At 39.8% G+C, this 15,619-nt stretch overlaps 2 protein-coding genes across 2 annotated transcripts in view; one reads left to right on the top strand and one right to left on the bottom strand.

Annotated features, from left to right (window-relative positions):
- Window positions 1–54: 54 nt before the first annotated feature.
- LOC111338651 (uncharacterized) lies at window positions 55–5,927 on the bottom strand. Its single transcript, XM_088726281.1, has 6 exons — window positions 5,768–5,927; window positions 3,709–4,102; window positions 2,644–2,827; window positions 1,930–2,135; window positions 1,421–1,696; window positions 55–920 (listed from the first exon to the last, which is right to left on the bottom strand). The coding sequence occupies exons 1-6, from the start codon at window positions 5,789–5,791 to the stop codon at window positions 697–699; spliced, it is 1,308 nt and encodes a 435-aa protein (XP_088582407.1). The 5' UTR covers window positions 5,792–5,927; the 3' UTR covers window positions 55–696.
- A 50-nt stretch (window positions 5,928–5,977) lies between these two features.
- The window catches only part of LOC111338652 (uncharacterized), a 51,995-nt gene continuing 42,353 nt past the window's right edge, over window positions 5,978–15,619 (top strand). Inside the window, exons 1-7 of the mRNA XM_088726244.1 lie at window positions 5,978–6,303; window positions 8,107–8,225; window positions 8,328–8,484; window positions 9,103–9,183; window positions 13,122–13,211; window positions 14,143–14,232; window positions 14,894–14,980. Coding sequence (XP_088582370.1) covers window positions 8,401–8,484; window positions 9,103–9,183; window positions 13,122–13,211; window positions 14,143–14,232; window positions 14,894–14,980 — 432 coding nt within the window. The 5' untranslated portion in view covers window positions 5,978–6,303; window positions 8,107–8,225; window positions 8,328–8,400. The remainder of the gene's footprint in view (window positions 6,304–8,106; window positions 8,226–8,327; window positions 8,485–9,102; window positions 9,184–13,121; window positions 13,212–14,142; window positions 14,233–14,893; window positions 14,981–15,619) is intronic.

The raw sequence follows: 15,619 nt of genomic DNA, 5'->3' as shown, positions 1-15,619 counted from the left end.
TTCATTCACCTCCAGACTCTTGTAGTTGAAAAGTACATTCCTCGTTCAAAATGATGAAGTTAACAGAAAGGTATTTTATTTCCTTTTATTGGTGTTTAATCAGGCATATAATTTTTTTTGAACAACGGTCAATCAGTTGAAAGTGATGATGCCTCCCTTTCTATCTGGCAGCAATCGTTTTCTGACCACCTTGTCAGATCGAATAGCTTTTGAATAACACGATACGTAAACAACAATAACTTATCAATTACGGTGCCTAGTAAACATGGTAAACGCAACCTTATTCTGCGTGCAAGCTCTTTTTGTTAGCACTGTGACCAAAGTGTTTCTTTGTCCACGAGAAAGATCGAAGCCTTTAATTAGCAAAGGGAGCCGGTGCGAGTTCGGCTGAGGGTCTGGAGTCGATACTGAGGGCCAGTTAGTCCCAGACCTCTTACAGACCTCTCGCTGGCTAAACTTTTTCAGAGGACTTTTTCATGGATAAAGAAATCACTTCAACCGCAATTTTTTCTATAAAAATAAGGGTAAAAAGTGTAATCAGAAATCTATCCAGTGTGTTCCCTTTTTTTTTTTGTGCAAACCACCAGCCAGGCATTTTCCAACTTAACTAATCTAAAAAATCAAAGCTCTTTTGTTTATAATTATCTTTTTTTTTCTCGCTAAAATCATTTTGTTTTGTTTTGTGCAAGGGCTTCTTCACAAGCGCCTCATCTCTTCTTCCAAGACTATCTTCATTCCAATCGACAACGGCAGACTCGACTTGATGTCCTCCCACATTTCCTTCAGCACCTTTAGAGTATTGATCTCTTCTTGCTTCAGGTGTTCCTTCAAAGCTTTCATCTTGCCCTGCTCAGACCAGTGGTGCTTGTGCTGCAGACGGGCTAAGAACTGCTCAATGGTCTCCCCACTGGGAGATGGTCCTGATGACGGAAAAATAAGGGGACACTGTCAATTCAAGAGTTAAGTAGGACGTTAACAGCGAAGGCACACGGCAATAACTGAACTTTTTGCCGTCTGGGTTTAGCGGTTTGTACACTGAAATTAAAATCTTCCAATCTCTCTGTATCCTGATTTGCTTTAATTACCCAAGCCCATCCCATGACCATGCGGTTACTATTCCTGAAATTTTTTGGTGCTATGAAGAGAGCTCGAGATGCTCAACATCATTGACGATTGTTGGAAAAAGGAAAAAAATGTTACCAACGCGTATTGGAGCTTACGATTCCCCCTTCCGGAATGCTCAGGCGCTTAGTTACAGAAGACGCTTCGGTGAGTTGGGCCATAAACGCGATTTATCTGTGACGAGCGTTCTGTATACTGCTAAGATAAGCAGTAGCATACATAATGTAAATGATTGAGAGTATAATTATTCATTCTATTTTTCTCACATTTTTCCATAAGCTTAGGCAAAATCTATTACCTCCTGCCATGACTTCTCTCTCCATCTTATTTTTCTCTCGCTGTTTACGGATTCTGATAAACCTTTCGGCAGACAACAGAACAGAATCCAAGATGTCAAGGGCTGCTCGATCCACTTCATGAGACTGCTCAGCTTTGGCGTGCGTGTAATTTGCAATGAAGTAGGTCTTCTCACAGGAGCTGCCGGTGGCCCAGGAGGCCTGGTCAAAAGCTTCTTCTTTTTCCTCCTTTTCTACAAGCCTGTCCAGGTAGGTGATTACAGTCACAGGAGCATAACCTGAAAGGTTACGGTAAATCTGATTACTTATAAAGCCACAGCACTCATCGCCTCTATACCAGCTAGTCTGTAGCGGACTCTCGGTTTGTGGCGACAAGGAGAAAGGCCGGGGCGCGGGGCGTAGAAAACAACGAAGAAGGGTGGGCGTGGGGTGGGACATCTATTACCTGTCATTAATTTCATTGTGGATTTGCGTCCGTGCGTATGGTCTTTAACGCTTTCTTTTTGCTTACCATCTTCTCTAAAGTGCTCTCTGATTTTCTGCAAAGTGTCCTTGTATTTTCCGTCTCTCAATCGCGGGTCGTTCGCCTTTACAACAAAAACAACAGCATGTGCGCATTTTGGAAGAGGTTGTGCACCTTTCAGCAAATTGGTTGGATCTTGATTTGCTGCTGCGTTGCCGTCAGCGTTTCGCACAACTTCTTGACCTGGACGGATTCTAAATTACGATGAAAACGGAACAAGCGACTGAGCTTTCGTTGTTGTTTAGGTTGAAAAGGGTAAGAGAGTTACAGGGGAATAGGGGGAAAGAGGGATCCCAACCCAAACCCCCCTCTCCGCTTTGCGCTGGATAGAAAGCGCAGAGAAGGGCTAGTGCACATTGTTTTGCAAAGGGGTGTTCGCGCCTTTTATATACCCGTTTTGAATACACCCCAAACAAAACACTAATGCTTAAGCGGCAAGAGAGGAAGCTCTATGTCACTATGGCTATAGGCGGCTTTGCCTGTTATTCTGAAATAGAAATTTAAGTTAAAGTTGAAAAACTGCACCTTTTTTTCTACCCTGAAAGATGTTGCAACAAGAAGCGAGAGACATGTCATTATCATTATTATCATTATCATGACTATTATCATTATTGTTATTACTATTATCGTTTTTAGTATCATTAATATTATTGCTCTTTTTGTTATCGTTATGGTAAACCATTAAAACTATTTTATTCTTACCTTCCTGACATGATGTTCAGACACTCATCCAGGAGTCTCTCGTCAGTCTCAAAAAAACCCCTGGTGTCAATCATCCGAATCTTCTTATGCACATAGTATTCCTCGAGCAAAATAGTTCCTTCGCTTCCTGTCCCCTGTTCAAAGGCGCTCTGTTCGGCATCTCCAAGGGCCCGCTGTAATGTACCTTCCAAATTAATCGAATCGTGTCTCAGGATATGCAAAAAAACTCTGATAAAATGTGCACGACATAACAAATAAACCGCAGGTCCCGTCTCCAGCATCTATTAATTAGTTAATTTGGTCAGGCAGTGGACATTAAAGAACCCACTCACGAGATTACTGTGATGTGGTGTGGGCTCTTTACTGCGAATTGGGGTTAGGTGTCAATTGGGACGAAAGTTCTGTTCCTTTCTCCTGCCATTCCCGTGGCGAATAAATTAAATTAAATTTATGAGACTTCTTCATGCGCGCTTGGTTGCCTTCACTAACCGCCTGCCGGTTAGCTCAATGGGTAGAGCGCTGGACTGTTGCGCAGGAGGTTGAGGATTCGAGCCCCGGCCGGACCAACACTCAAAATCTTTAAATAAAAATGAGGAGAATATGCTACCTTTCTATAACATCAAGAAATGGTTAGATATTCTAGTCTTCTTGGATAGGGACGAATAAATGGAGGTCCCTTCTCCTGCAGGGTTAGGGGTAGGAGACGTTAATTTCCCACGCACGAGATTACAGTGTGATGGATGTCCTCCCCTGGGGTGGGATGGGTGGGTTAATAGCAGGTCTACATCAGCTGTAAGACTGCCAGCACTGACCTGCTCTGACAAATAAAGCTTACTTTACTTTACTTTACTCAATTCGCCTTGCCCATACATTTACTATGCAAAATGTTCGTCGTGTCTTTTAACATGGCGAAATGTTTCAGTTGTTGAAATCGTTTTTGCATCCGAAACCTCAATTATCGGAAAAACCATTTAGAGTTGAAACGCGCCCAATAACTGGCTATTCCCTATAACAGCATATTTAAGGGGTTGATGATTGATTCAAAAAGTAAAATTTTGCTCTTACCTACAAAACTAGTTTTACCAGATCCTGTCGGGCCAATTAGAGCAATGCGAATCAGATCAATGTCGGCCACCTGCAAATCCGTGAAAGATTCTTTCCTGATCCTTGGACAAATCTGAAAGTCGTACATCATCAGTTCTTGTTTGAGTTTAAGGAACGCTTCTTCCTCTTTTAATCTTCTTTCAGTTTCTTCTCTTTCACGTCGTTGTTTTTCTAAAAGCTCCCTTTGTTCCTCGTCTTCGCACAAGGCACGCGCCTTCGCCTCGCGTAATGCCAGCTCGCGGTCTCTTTCCATCTTGTCACGCAAATCTCTCATTCTCTGCTCATTTTCTTCTTGAGCTATCCTCTCGCCTTGCAAACGCGCGCTGGGATCCGTTCTGTCCACTGTCTCATAGTTCTTTATTAAAAAAAAAGCTTACTAAGTACCAAACGCAAATTCTCTGACAACAGTAATAACTATGCCATGTCACAGTATACCCATACGCACAGTATACCCATACGCAGTACGCAAGGTGTAAGGTTAGTATTCATCATATTCACCAAATCAATTACAGTGTGCCTTAATTGAATTCAAGTTTTGGTGAAAGGGTGTGAATTTTCCACCTAGAAATAGTGAAATGAGGTGTTATCCACTAATCTTTCTCTTAAATCTTAGTATATCTTATGTTTTTCTCACAATATCTCGAAACTTGAAAAAGGGGAAATTTTTCCACTTGTTATCCAACTGCATAATGTAGAGTACATTTAACGCACGAATCGAGTACAAATTTCACGCGATATTTGTACCCCAGAGAACCGGTTAGACATTCGTCCGCGTTAGACATTTGGCTTGTTGAATAATAAATTTCTCATCAGACGTTTTGTTGTGTAGAGTCGCTGAGTATTTTCACTTTTGTATGTATTTTGATTCGCCCTACGGGCTCGATCATAACGATCGTATCATTTTTATTACCAGTGAGATTCTACAACAGTACACGTGTTACTGACCAATTATAAGTTTGTAATCGTGGCTAAACTTTAGAATACCCGGCCACTCATTTACATGTCATCAAATAAGAATAGCGTCTATTGTGTTATACCTCATTCTTCAAAGCCTCCCGACATATGTAAATGATGTCCGTAATCGTTACGCATGGACTTTATAAAATTATTGATCTTTTCTTTTGCAATAGAAAGCGAAGGACAAAATCAGGCACGCGTGACAAAATTGCGTTACTGGAGAATTTTAAAAATATACTGAGGACACTGCAGCAGAAAGCGTCAAGCAGATTTAGTAACTTTTGAAAATGATTTACAAATCGTGTTTTCAATATTAAAACCTTCTAGCTATTTTTACTGAAATAAAAAGTAATCCAGTTTTATTGATCCGTAATTGTACCGGTTCCAAGATTTACTAGTATCACAAGCGGAAGATGAGTTACCCAGAAATCAAAGGAATCTGACAAATTTACTTTCGCTTTAGACCACTTCATTTCGTTGCCCTGTTTTCCGTTTTATTCTGTTTTATCAAAAAAGGTCGGGACTATATAATATACTCTGGCTCTTGTTTCTTCTGCCCAGAAGGACAGCGTAAATAATTTTCAATCGATTTTCCTTCGAAATCGAAATATTCAAGTCTTTCGCTTTTGCTGCTTTCAAACGAAGGAATTGTCGTGTTTAGTGTGCACTACAAAGTGTATCCATTTTTTCCGCAATTATCCGTGGCACTCCTCTCTAATTTTATGTGTAAAGGATTATACAAATTGAATAGTCGAAGCTTCGTGCAGATCCAACGTTGGTCAAGTCCCTCTACCATGGAAATTATACTATCGAGCTAACAATTAACCTTGCTGGCAATTTTAACACCGCATTTTCATCTCTGCGTTGATTTCGTTTTGTTTATAATTACCTGAATGCTTTTTTATGGATGTCTTGAGAAGAAAGAAACCAGTTGTTTCTGTACTTTGACGCCAGAGAACCACCTCATTTGCGAACTAAGCGAAGAGCGAAGCCCGCTTGCCATGCTTGTTAACATAGAATAGACATGTTGAACGCAAAATACACCAATTGTACCTGTACTTACAATTTTTGACTCACTTCCTCCCATTGTAAAATATAATTCCTCTGTAGTCTTGGTTTTATGCTCTCCCACCTCAAAATAATCGTCGCTTCTTCGACGCTATCTCCTGCGAAAAAAAGCGGAAGTGAGATTTCCACGAAAACCGTCACCTTTTTTATTCCGTGAAGATACCTTCTTCGGCACCAGACTCTCACAGTTGACTCAAATTTCCAACTGTCTGTTATAGCGTTGGGTATTTACCCGCTAACGGCATAATAACCAGTCCTTTTGCGAGGATTACTCCTTGAAGAGTAAGCGATGAGCTGACATAAAACTGGGATTTAGGGAACCAATGTGGAAAGAAGTGACTGCCTTGGACTGATCGTGAGTGGCGCTGAAACATTCCGAGACCACGTTATCAGCCGTATAGCCTTTTGTCGCTTCAAGCCGCTTTAGCGGCGAGAGATATCTTCATCTATATTAAACCAGGAAAGCTAGTCGGTCTTTATCGCTAGTTTGCCGCAAACAGGACCGATTGGATCAGAATCATCAACAAGTAGGTAAGTTATCCGCGATGATTAATCATAATCGTGTCTGTTCTACGTCTGCAAGTCTGTGTAAGTTCGGCCAAAGCGAGTGTGGTTTAGCCACGATCGACTATTCATTCTATTACAAGGTTAAGAGCCATCGATCATAGATATCGAGGATCCGCCGACATTTCGTAATTCATTTTATTTTTCCCAAAGGACGCTTTTGGTGAACCTTTTTCAAAAATTATATAAAAAAGTTCTATCGCGCTTTGCTTTCTCCGTAAAATCGAAAACTTCAAAAGTACGCCTAGATGGCTGTTGCTTCCCCGTAAAATAATGAAGATTCGGCAACTTCGTATGTGCTTCAACGCGATACAGTCCCACTTTCAAATTTTGTGTGCTACCAGGTGGTCCTTTTATCTCCCTGAAAGTTTAATTTCTTCTCATGTTGTTACGTTTAAGTCTGAAAAGTGTGAAATAAGGTTCTCTGCGTCTTTTTCGCGGAGGGAAATTAAAGGTCAACTTCGGTGGCCTATGAAGGGGTCTGCCATCTACAATTACAGATCATAATATACTTTATCCTTGTAATTTAATTACTCTGATTCTCCGTCCTGGCTTACCATTACAGACTATAAGCAGCGCGTCCACTCAGGTTGTAAAGAGTTGGAGTTATTATTTAAAAAAAGTGCAATGGAAACTGCTTAATAGCCATCACAGCCTATTTAACGGCCAATAAAAAGGTCAGGTATATATATTTACAAAGTTTACGACATTTTAAAGCTTTGTGCTTGTAGTTTAATTCCTCAGTTTCTTATTTGGCCTGCCATAAGCGATGCGTCCAGCTTGACAGGAGTTCGGGCTAAAATGACAAAAAATGCAATGCGATCCGTTGAATGGCTGTCTCGCAAGACGTCATAGGCAATCAAGAATGTACCATGTACATATGTGAATGACCTTATGATCTGTTAATCTACATGCAGTGGAACCTCGATTTAACGAACCTCTATCACGTTAACGAAGTCCTCGGTATAACGGATGATACTTCAGTTTCAGCCCGGCTAAAGTTACAGTAAAATTTATGTCACAGAACCTCGATATTGACGAACCCTCGATATAACGAACCAATTTCCCCAGTCCCGTGGCACTTCGTTAAAAGGAGGTTCCACTGCACCAGACTTTTCTGTGGGTCTTTAAATAGACTGTGAGAGCTGTTCAGCGGTTCACATAGCATCTTTTGTCATAATAGCCGAACTCTTTTAAACCTTAGATTTTCAATACTGACTAACTATTGAAACATATCTGCACTTAGTATTCAAAATCATGATTGAAAGAAGGCTTGACAATGAAAACTTTTGATTGAAATTTCATCTTCTTGAAAAAGTAATCGCGTTGTGGGCAACGTTTTCATCTTTTAAAATCTCTGGTCAAATGAAGATATGGATTCATTAGGGATATAAGCTTGAAATGGATCGGCGTGAGGCCGCACAAAGAACGACGAGGAAAATTCTTGAAAATTCTTTGTTCACTAATTTGGTTATGCGAATTTAACAATGCAAAGGCCTACCTAACATCTTGCTGCAGACATCAGCCGAGCCGAGAGCGACAAATTTTACAAGTTTGGATCGTATCCCGGCCCGATGGTCTTTACAAAACGGAAAGCGTCTTCGGATCCTTAAAAAATTACTAGTCTGGCAAATTTCCTCGATTTCCGAAGTTAATCGCAATGTTTTTCTTAGTAAACACCTATTGCTCGTCTGCAATAGAGCTATCCGCTGACAATTTCCGGTGAGATTGCTTTGCAAGTTGTGAGAACATCGTTTCGCTTTCATTTAGAGGAATGTATGGAAAGAAGCTTCCCCCCTACCCTGCTTGAAAATGCTGTTTTCAACATCTGTCCGAAGCGAAAACGAAAACTCGTTGCTCCACTTATTTCATCAGGAGGATTGGGCCCGGTAAGAACTTAATTGTCAATGTTGAGTGAGTTTAGAACTGATATACACATTCAAATGATACACAATTCACGGTGTATATTCTATTACCCCACTAATCCGTAGAGGAAGAGGAAATTGCAGTTTACTTCTGTAGTTGCTTTCAATTTGCTTGCTCTGAAGTAATTTTTGACCTGATATGGACGTTCAGTTTCGCGGGAGGTTAAAGTTTCCCCTGCGAGCAAAGAAAACGAAAGAATCGGAGGAGGATCTTTATGAAGAGGTAGGTAATCTTCTGTTCACATTGAGCAGATTGAACATCTGTGTAGCTTGTTTACAATATGCGTATAGAAAACTGGGGTAAAAGTACGGGGTTTTGTTCTGTGAAATGGAATGAGTCATCAGCTCTCTTGGTATATTTGCTGATTACCTATAAGTTTGAGAGTTTAATTTACAGTTCAAATTTATACAGTTAGTATCAATTGCACAATATTATTATCCCCGCCTAGATTTTCAATATTTTGATATGCCTTTCTCGTTTCTGGGTCCTCCCTCTCCTCCTTGTCTCCTAAACACAAAATGTGAAGTAAATCACCACTTAAAATGACAGTGCCGTAATTATACTTAGCGAATTTCAGACTGTAAGCTTGTGATTGTTATTAACTGAGAAGCATATCTAGACAAAATATACTTTATACCCATCTGCAGTTTAAAAGAAGAACCCTTCGGAGCGTGTAGGATAATACATGTTGCTTTGTTTATGTGATATTTTCAGAGAACACTAAATATGTCTTATTTTTGGATGGGAGGTACCTGAGTGATTTGGCTAAAGATCCGAATTGGAGGCGAAATAATGTTAAATTTTTCAGAGGCTAACAGAATTTTATTTCTATTTTTGCAGCCTGTTACAGTAAAACAAAATGCTAGACGGCAAAAAATTGTTGCATCAGAACATAACGCTGCCCCAGTGAGTGCTGCGAGGGTAAGTAAGAGGTTATGTCGTCTAACATTGTAAGAAATAGTGACCAAAAGGAGGTATTCTGGTTGAAGAGCAACTTGTCTGTAGATATCTGCTTCCCAGAGTTAATCTGACGGTGTTAATATGTCTGGTCCGATAAACCAAACAGGGAATCCAACTAGCTTATGAAAATCGTATAATTTTTTCCAGTATATTATTATTCGATAATAAAAATTAACGGTAAAAAACTACGACGTTTCGAAGTCTGCATGACCTCATTATCAAGTAAAATGTTAAAACTGATGTAAAATTGTAGCTCAGAGATTATATACAAATAAAATGTGATAACTTCATTAGAATAATGAGCGTTCATTGTTATTGGTGTTTAGCATGTCAGATCGTGCAGTATATGTTTAAATAAATACTTTTGCACGTATTGAGTCAGACTGCGTGTTTAGCTTTGGTTTTTGTTCGCGAATGAATAGCATTTCGTGAATTAGGCAGTCCATTTTTCCGCGGCATTTCTTGAGAACGGAAAACATTCCCCCTAGGCTAGCGGACGCCACACCGTGGGCTTCTTTCAGATGCCTGCCAATGACAGAGGCTTTATGTTCTTCTATGCGTTGATGAAGATGGCGTGTGGTATAACCGATATAATCCGCATCGCACGAATCACATTTAAAAGTGTAAACAACGCATTGGTGGTTAATTAAAGCGGGCTTCTCTTCTTGTATCTTGAGCTTTCCCTCGATCTTACGACTCGTGAAAACTGGTTGTAGGTCAGTTCCGATTTTCCGGCCAAGATCTTTCAGCTGATGTCTTACTGTGTCGGCCGATTTTTGGTCTTTAAATGCTAAAGTTATTCTGACAGGTTTTTGTGTAGCCGCGTCAAGTTCAGTTGGGGTTTCGTGACGGCTTTGGATCGTAGAACTCGTGTACCAGGCGATAGCTGAGTTGATGAGTTTCACTGGGTACTTAAGCTTAGTAAACATCCGCTTGAGATGCTGGCATTCCTTCGTAAAAGATTCTTTCGTTGATGACAGGCGGTAAGCTCGGTTCAGCATTGTATTCAGCAGAGATCTTTTGTAACGCTGATCGACATGGCTCTGGTAATGTAAGAGCAGTCCTGTATCAGTTGGTTTATGATATACGCTTGTTGTCAGGTGGCAACCGTTTTTCTCAATCATCATACCGAGGAATGGAAGCTTGTTGTTTTCAGCAATTTCCATTGTGAACTGTATGGCAGGATGGCATACACCACTCAACCCGAATGACATTCTCGTGTCGTATGACGTATGTGCTTTATTTACCAACGTGCCACTCGACGAGACTATTGAGATCATCGCTGAAAAAGCCTTTAAAAACAACTGGTTTAATGAAACGCATGGTCTCAACCTCACAAAGACAGGTCTTACCGAACTTTTAAGAATAGCAACCAAAGATCAGCTATTTCAGTTCGACGGTCAACTTTACGAGCAGGTGGACGGTGTGGCCATGGGCTCGCCCCTGGGACCCCTTATGGCAAACGTTTTCCTGTGCTCCATTGAAGAACAACTGGATCGCAACAACAAGTTACCAAGTTTCTACAAAAGGTACGTCGACGACACATTAGCCACGATGCCAAATATTCAAGCCGCAACAGCCTTCCTTTCAACATTGAACGAATGCCATCCTGCCATACAGTTCACAATGGAAATTGCTGAAAACAGCAAGCTTCCATTCCTCGGTATGATGATTGAGAAAAACGGTTGCCACCTGACAACAAGCGTATATCATAAACCAACTGATACAGGACTGCTCTTACATTACCAGAGCCATGTCGATCAGCGTTACAAAAGATCTCTGCTGAATACAATGCTGAACCGAGCTTACCGCCTGTCATCAACGAAAGAATCTTTTACGAAGGAATGCCAGCATCTCAAGCGGATGTTTACTAAGCTTAAGTACCCAGTGAAACTCATCAACTCAGCTATCGCCTGGTACACGAGTTCTACGATCCAAAGCCGTCACGAAACCCCAACTGAACTTGACGCGGCTACACAAAAACCTGTCAGAATAACTTTAGCATTTAAAGACCAAAAATCGGCCGACACAGTAAGACATCAGCTGAAAGATCTTGGCCGGAAAATCGGAACTGACCTACAACCAGTTTTCACGAGTCGTAAGATCGAGGGAAAGCTCAAGATACAAGAAGAGAAGCCCGCTTTAATTAACCACCAATGCGTTGTTTACACTTTTAAATGTGATTCGTGCGATGCGGATTATATCGGTTATACCACACGCCATCTTCATCAACGCATAGAAGAACATAAAGCCTCTGTCATTGGCAGGCATCTGAAAGAAGCCCACGGTGTGGCGTCCGCTAGCCTAGGGGGAATGTTTTCCGTTCTCAAGAAATGCCGCGGAAAAATGGACTGCCTAATTCACGAAATGCTATTCATTCGCGAACAAAAACCAAAGCTAAACACGCAGTCTGACTCAATACGTGCAAAAGTATTTATTTAAACATATACTGCACGATCTGACATGCTAAACACCAATAACAATGAACGCTCATTATTCTAATGAAGTTATCACATTTTATTTGTATATAATCTCTGAGCTACAATTTTACATCAGTTTTAACATTTTACTTGATAATGAGGTCATGCAGACTTCGAAACGTCGTAGTTTTTTACCGTTAATTTTTATTATCAAATGTATTTCTAAACATTCTCTGATTAATATTATTATTCGATCTAGAAAAAAGAGATTAAGTACATTTGAGAGACTGAACAGGATCTATCGATACATAAACTCACGAGTCAAACTATTAGCTAGAATTGCAGCACTGATAACTTACTTCTGTGGCAATGTCTAGTAGGATTGTTTCACGGTATACAAGTCAGCAACAAATATAAAAGATCAGGGTATAACAGAATACGGGTCAGCGCGACGGGTCAGCAAAACATGAAGGTCACTTCGAATCTAAACATCTGAACTGAAAGCAGACTTATTCACGTGGCTTAATTGCGAAACTTAGTGTCAATCAAAGTCAATCAGGAAATCAAGTTAATAATTCATTGTATTAACGAAACAATGTCCAAGCTCTGGATGCATTTCAAGAGTGATTTCATATTCCGTTTTCACCTGGTATTAGGAACATCATGAAATGCCAGAAAAATGTCTGCTTAGATAAGACAGCTATTTCAACAGAGCCTATCTTTTTATGCGACGACAGATGCAGCTTGGTAATAACAGAAATATGTTTTATCTCCTTTCCTAAAACACTTACAGAGACGGCTTTTTATTTGATCAAGTTTGTAATTAATTTGATGAAAAGATTTCTCAATCTGCGCCAATATAGGCAAGTTTGAGTAGCCAATCAGAGCGCGCCTTCAACGTTATTCGCTGGTTTGGTATATACCATTACGTGTCTGTTGATTACCTGTATTGTTAAGAGCTTGATTTAAAATTTAAATTTTAACGTTTATTTCAATCGTGACGATCAAATCAGCCACTGCCTACCAATAAGTCAAAATCTAGAGCCATCGCCCAGATTGATGCAGTAAACTGTTCCGTGTACTCGTGTTTGATATTTTTACCTATTTGACTTTGGCTTAATTGTCTCCACTGCTACCAGTAGATCTAACGAGGGATCCCCCTAAAGTAGGCAGTGTTCTGTTTACAATGTACACATTTCACATCTGTGTAACTTGTTTACAATTTGCGTATAGGGAAGTGGGGAAAAAGTATGGGGTTTTGTTCTGTGAAGTGGAATGAGTCATGAGCTCCCTTGGTGTATTTGGTAATTAGCTTTAAGATTAAGAGCTCATATCCCATTTTAAATTTTAACGTTGATTTTAATTACACAATATAACTTTTACCGCCCAGAACCTCAATTTTTTCTCATTCCTTTCTCTGTTACTGGGTGCATGGTAAGTTTTTCAAAGGCGAACGGAATTTTTTCTCTGCCTTTTCAGCTGTTTAGGGCAAAGCAAAATGCTGGATCAGAAAAAAATGCACCAGATCTAGAAAGTAACGCTGCCCAAGGAAAAAAGGCTGCGAGGCCGGTAAGTACTGAAGTGGTTATCTTACTTAACAATGCAAGAAATAGTGACCAAATGGAGGTATGCTGGTTGAAGAGCAAATTGTGTTTAGATATCTGCTTCCCAGAGTTAATCTGATGGTGTTAATATGTCCAAGCTCTGGAAGCATTTCAAGAGTAATTTCATATTCCGTTTTCACCTGGTATTAGGAACATCATGAAATGCCAGAAAAATGTCTACATAGATAAGTCAGCTATTTCAACAGAACCAATCTTTTTATGCGACGACAGATGCAGCTTGGTAATCACAGAAATATGTTTTATCTCCTTTCCTAAAACAATTACAGAGACGGCTTTTTATTTCATCAAGTTTGTAATTCATTTGATGAAAAGAGTTTCTCCATCTGCGCCAATAAATGTAAGTTTGAGTAGCCAATCAGAGCGTGCCTTCAACGTTATTCGCTGGTTTGGTATATACCACTACGTGTCTGTTGATTACCTGTATTGTTAAGAGCTTGATTTAAAATTTAAATTTTAACGTTTATTTCAATCGTGACGATCAAATCAGCAACTGCCTACCAATAAGTCAAAATCTAGAGCCATCGCCCTGATTAATGCAGTAAACTGTTCCGTGTACTCGTGTTTGATATTTTTACCTATTTATATTTGGCTTAGTTGTCTCCACTGCTACCAGTAGATCTAACGAGGGATGGCCCCAAAGAAGGCAGTGTTCTGTTTACAATGCAATGTACACATTTCACATCTGTGTAACTTGTTTACAATTTGCGTATAGGGAAGTGGGGAAAAAGTATGGGGTTTTGTTCTGTGAAGTGGAATTAGTCATCAGCTCCCTTGGTGTATTTGGTGATTAGCTTTATTTTCTTATGCTTTTCTCTGTTACTGGGTGCATGGGAAGTTTTTGAAAGGCGAATGGAATTTTATCTCTGCCTTTTCAGGTGTTAAGGCCAAAGCAAAATGCTGGATCAGAAAAAAATGCACCAGATCTAGAAAGTAACGTTGCCGAAGGAAAAAAAGCTGCGAGGCCGGTAAGTACTGAAGTGGTCATCTTATCTAACAATGTAAGAGATAGTGACCAAAAGTATTTGTAATTTTCTTACAATTTGCTTATAGGGAACTGGGGGGAAAGTATCTAAATCAAAAGTAAAACTAGGGAAAAAGTATCTAAATCCCACAGGGATCAACGAACGCTTTTCATTCCACTAATTTATTCTTGTTTTTCTCGTTGCCATGTTCCCACCAATAACGTGGCTCCATTTTTTGCCTTCAAAAGCACACACAACCCACAATTTCTCTATTCGCTCCGACGAAGGGCTAACGCTCGAAACGTCAGCTTTTGTAATCGTTACGGTGGCCAATTTACCATTTCAACTTTGTTGATATATCCAAATTCTTTGTTACCCCCACCGACGCAGCCCCAAACAGTTTCTTTCGAAACTATCAGCCTTTATTCAGAAGTATGGGGTTTTGTTCTGTGAAGTGGAATGAGTCATGAGCTCCCTTGGTGTATTTGGTGATTAGCTGTAAGATTAAGAGCGTAATTGCCATTTTAAATTTTAACACTGATTTTAATTACACAATAAAACTTTTAACGCCCAGAACTTTAATATTTTCTTATGCCTTTCTCCGTTACTGGGTGCAATGGTGAGTTTTACAAAGGCGAACGGAATTTTATCTGTGCCTTTTCAGTTGTTTATGGCAAAGGAAAATGCTGGATCAGAAAAAAATGCTGCAGCAGAAAGTAACGCTACCCAAGGAAAAAAAGCTGCGAGGCCGGTAAGTACTGAAGTGGTTATCTTACTTAACAATACGTATGATGCACGATCCTCGCAGTAAAGAGCGCTATTTATGCATACGTATCATACGTATTTACAACCGCAGTTCAAAATATATGAACTTCATATATTCATTGTATCATACGTATCTACAACCGCAGTTCAAAATATATGAACTTCATATATTCATTGTATCTTACCTAACAAATTAAGAAATTGTGACCAAAAAAGGTATTCTGGTTGAAGAGCAACTTGTCTGTAGATATCTGCTTCCCAGAGTTAATCTGACGGTGTGAATATGTCCAAGCTCTCGATACATTTCGAGAGTGATTTGATATTCCGTTTTCACCTGGTATTAGGAACATCATCAAAAATTTCAGAAAGATGTCTACCTAGATTAGTCAGTTATTTCAGCAGAACAAATCTTTTTATGGGACGACAGATGCAGCTTGGTAATTGCAGAAATATGGTTTATCTCCTTTCCTAAAACACTTACAGAAAAGGCTTTTTATTTCATCAAGTTTGTAATTCATTTGATGAAAAGATTTCTCAATCTGCGCCAATATAGGTAAGCTTGAGTAACCAATCAGAGCGCGCCTTTAACGTTATTCGATGGTTTGTATATACCACTACTTGTCTG

This window comes from Stylophora pistillata, chromosome 7, assembly GCF_964205215.1.
Source record: "Stylophora pistillata chromosome 7, jaStyPist1.2, whole genome shotgun sequence".
In the NCBI taxonomy this organism is placed as follows: Eukaryota; Metazoa; Cnidaria; class Anthozoa; order Scleractinia; family Pocilloporidae; genus Stylophora; species Stylophora pistillata.
The sequence above is the reverse complement of the archived record's forward strand: the minus strand, read 5'-3'. Positions and strand labels throughout refer to the sequence as shown.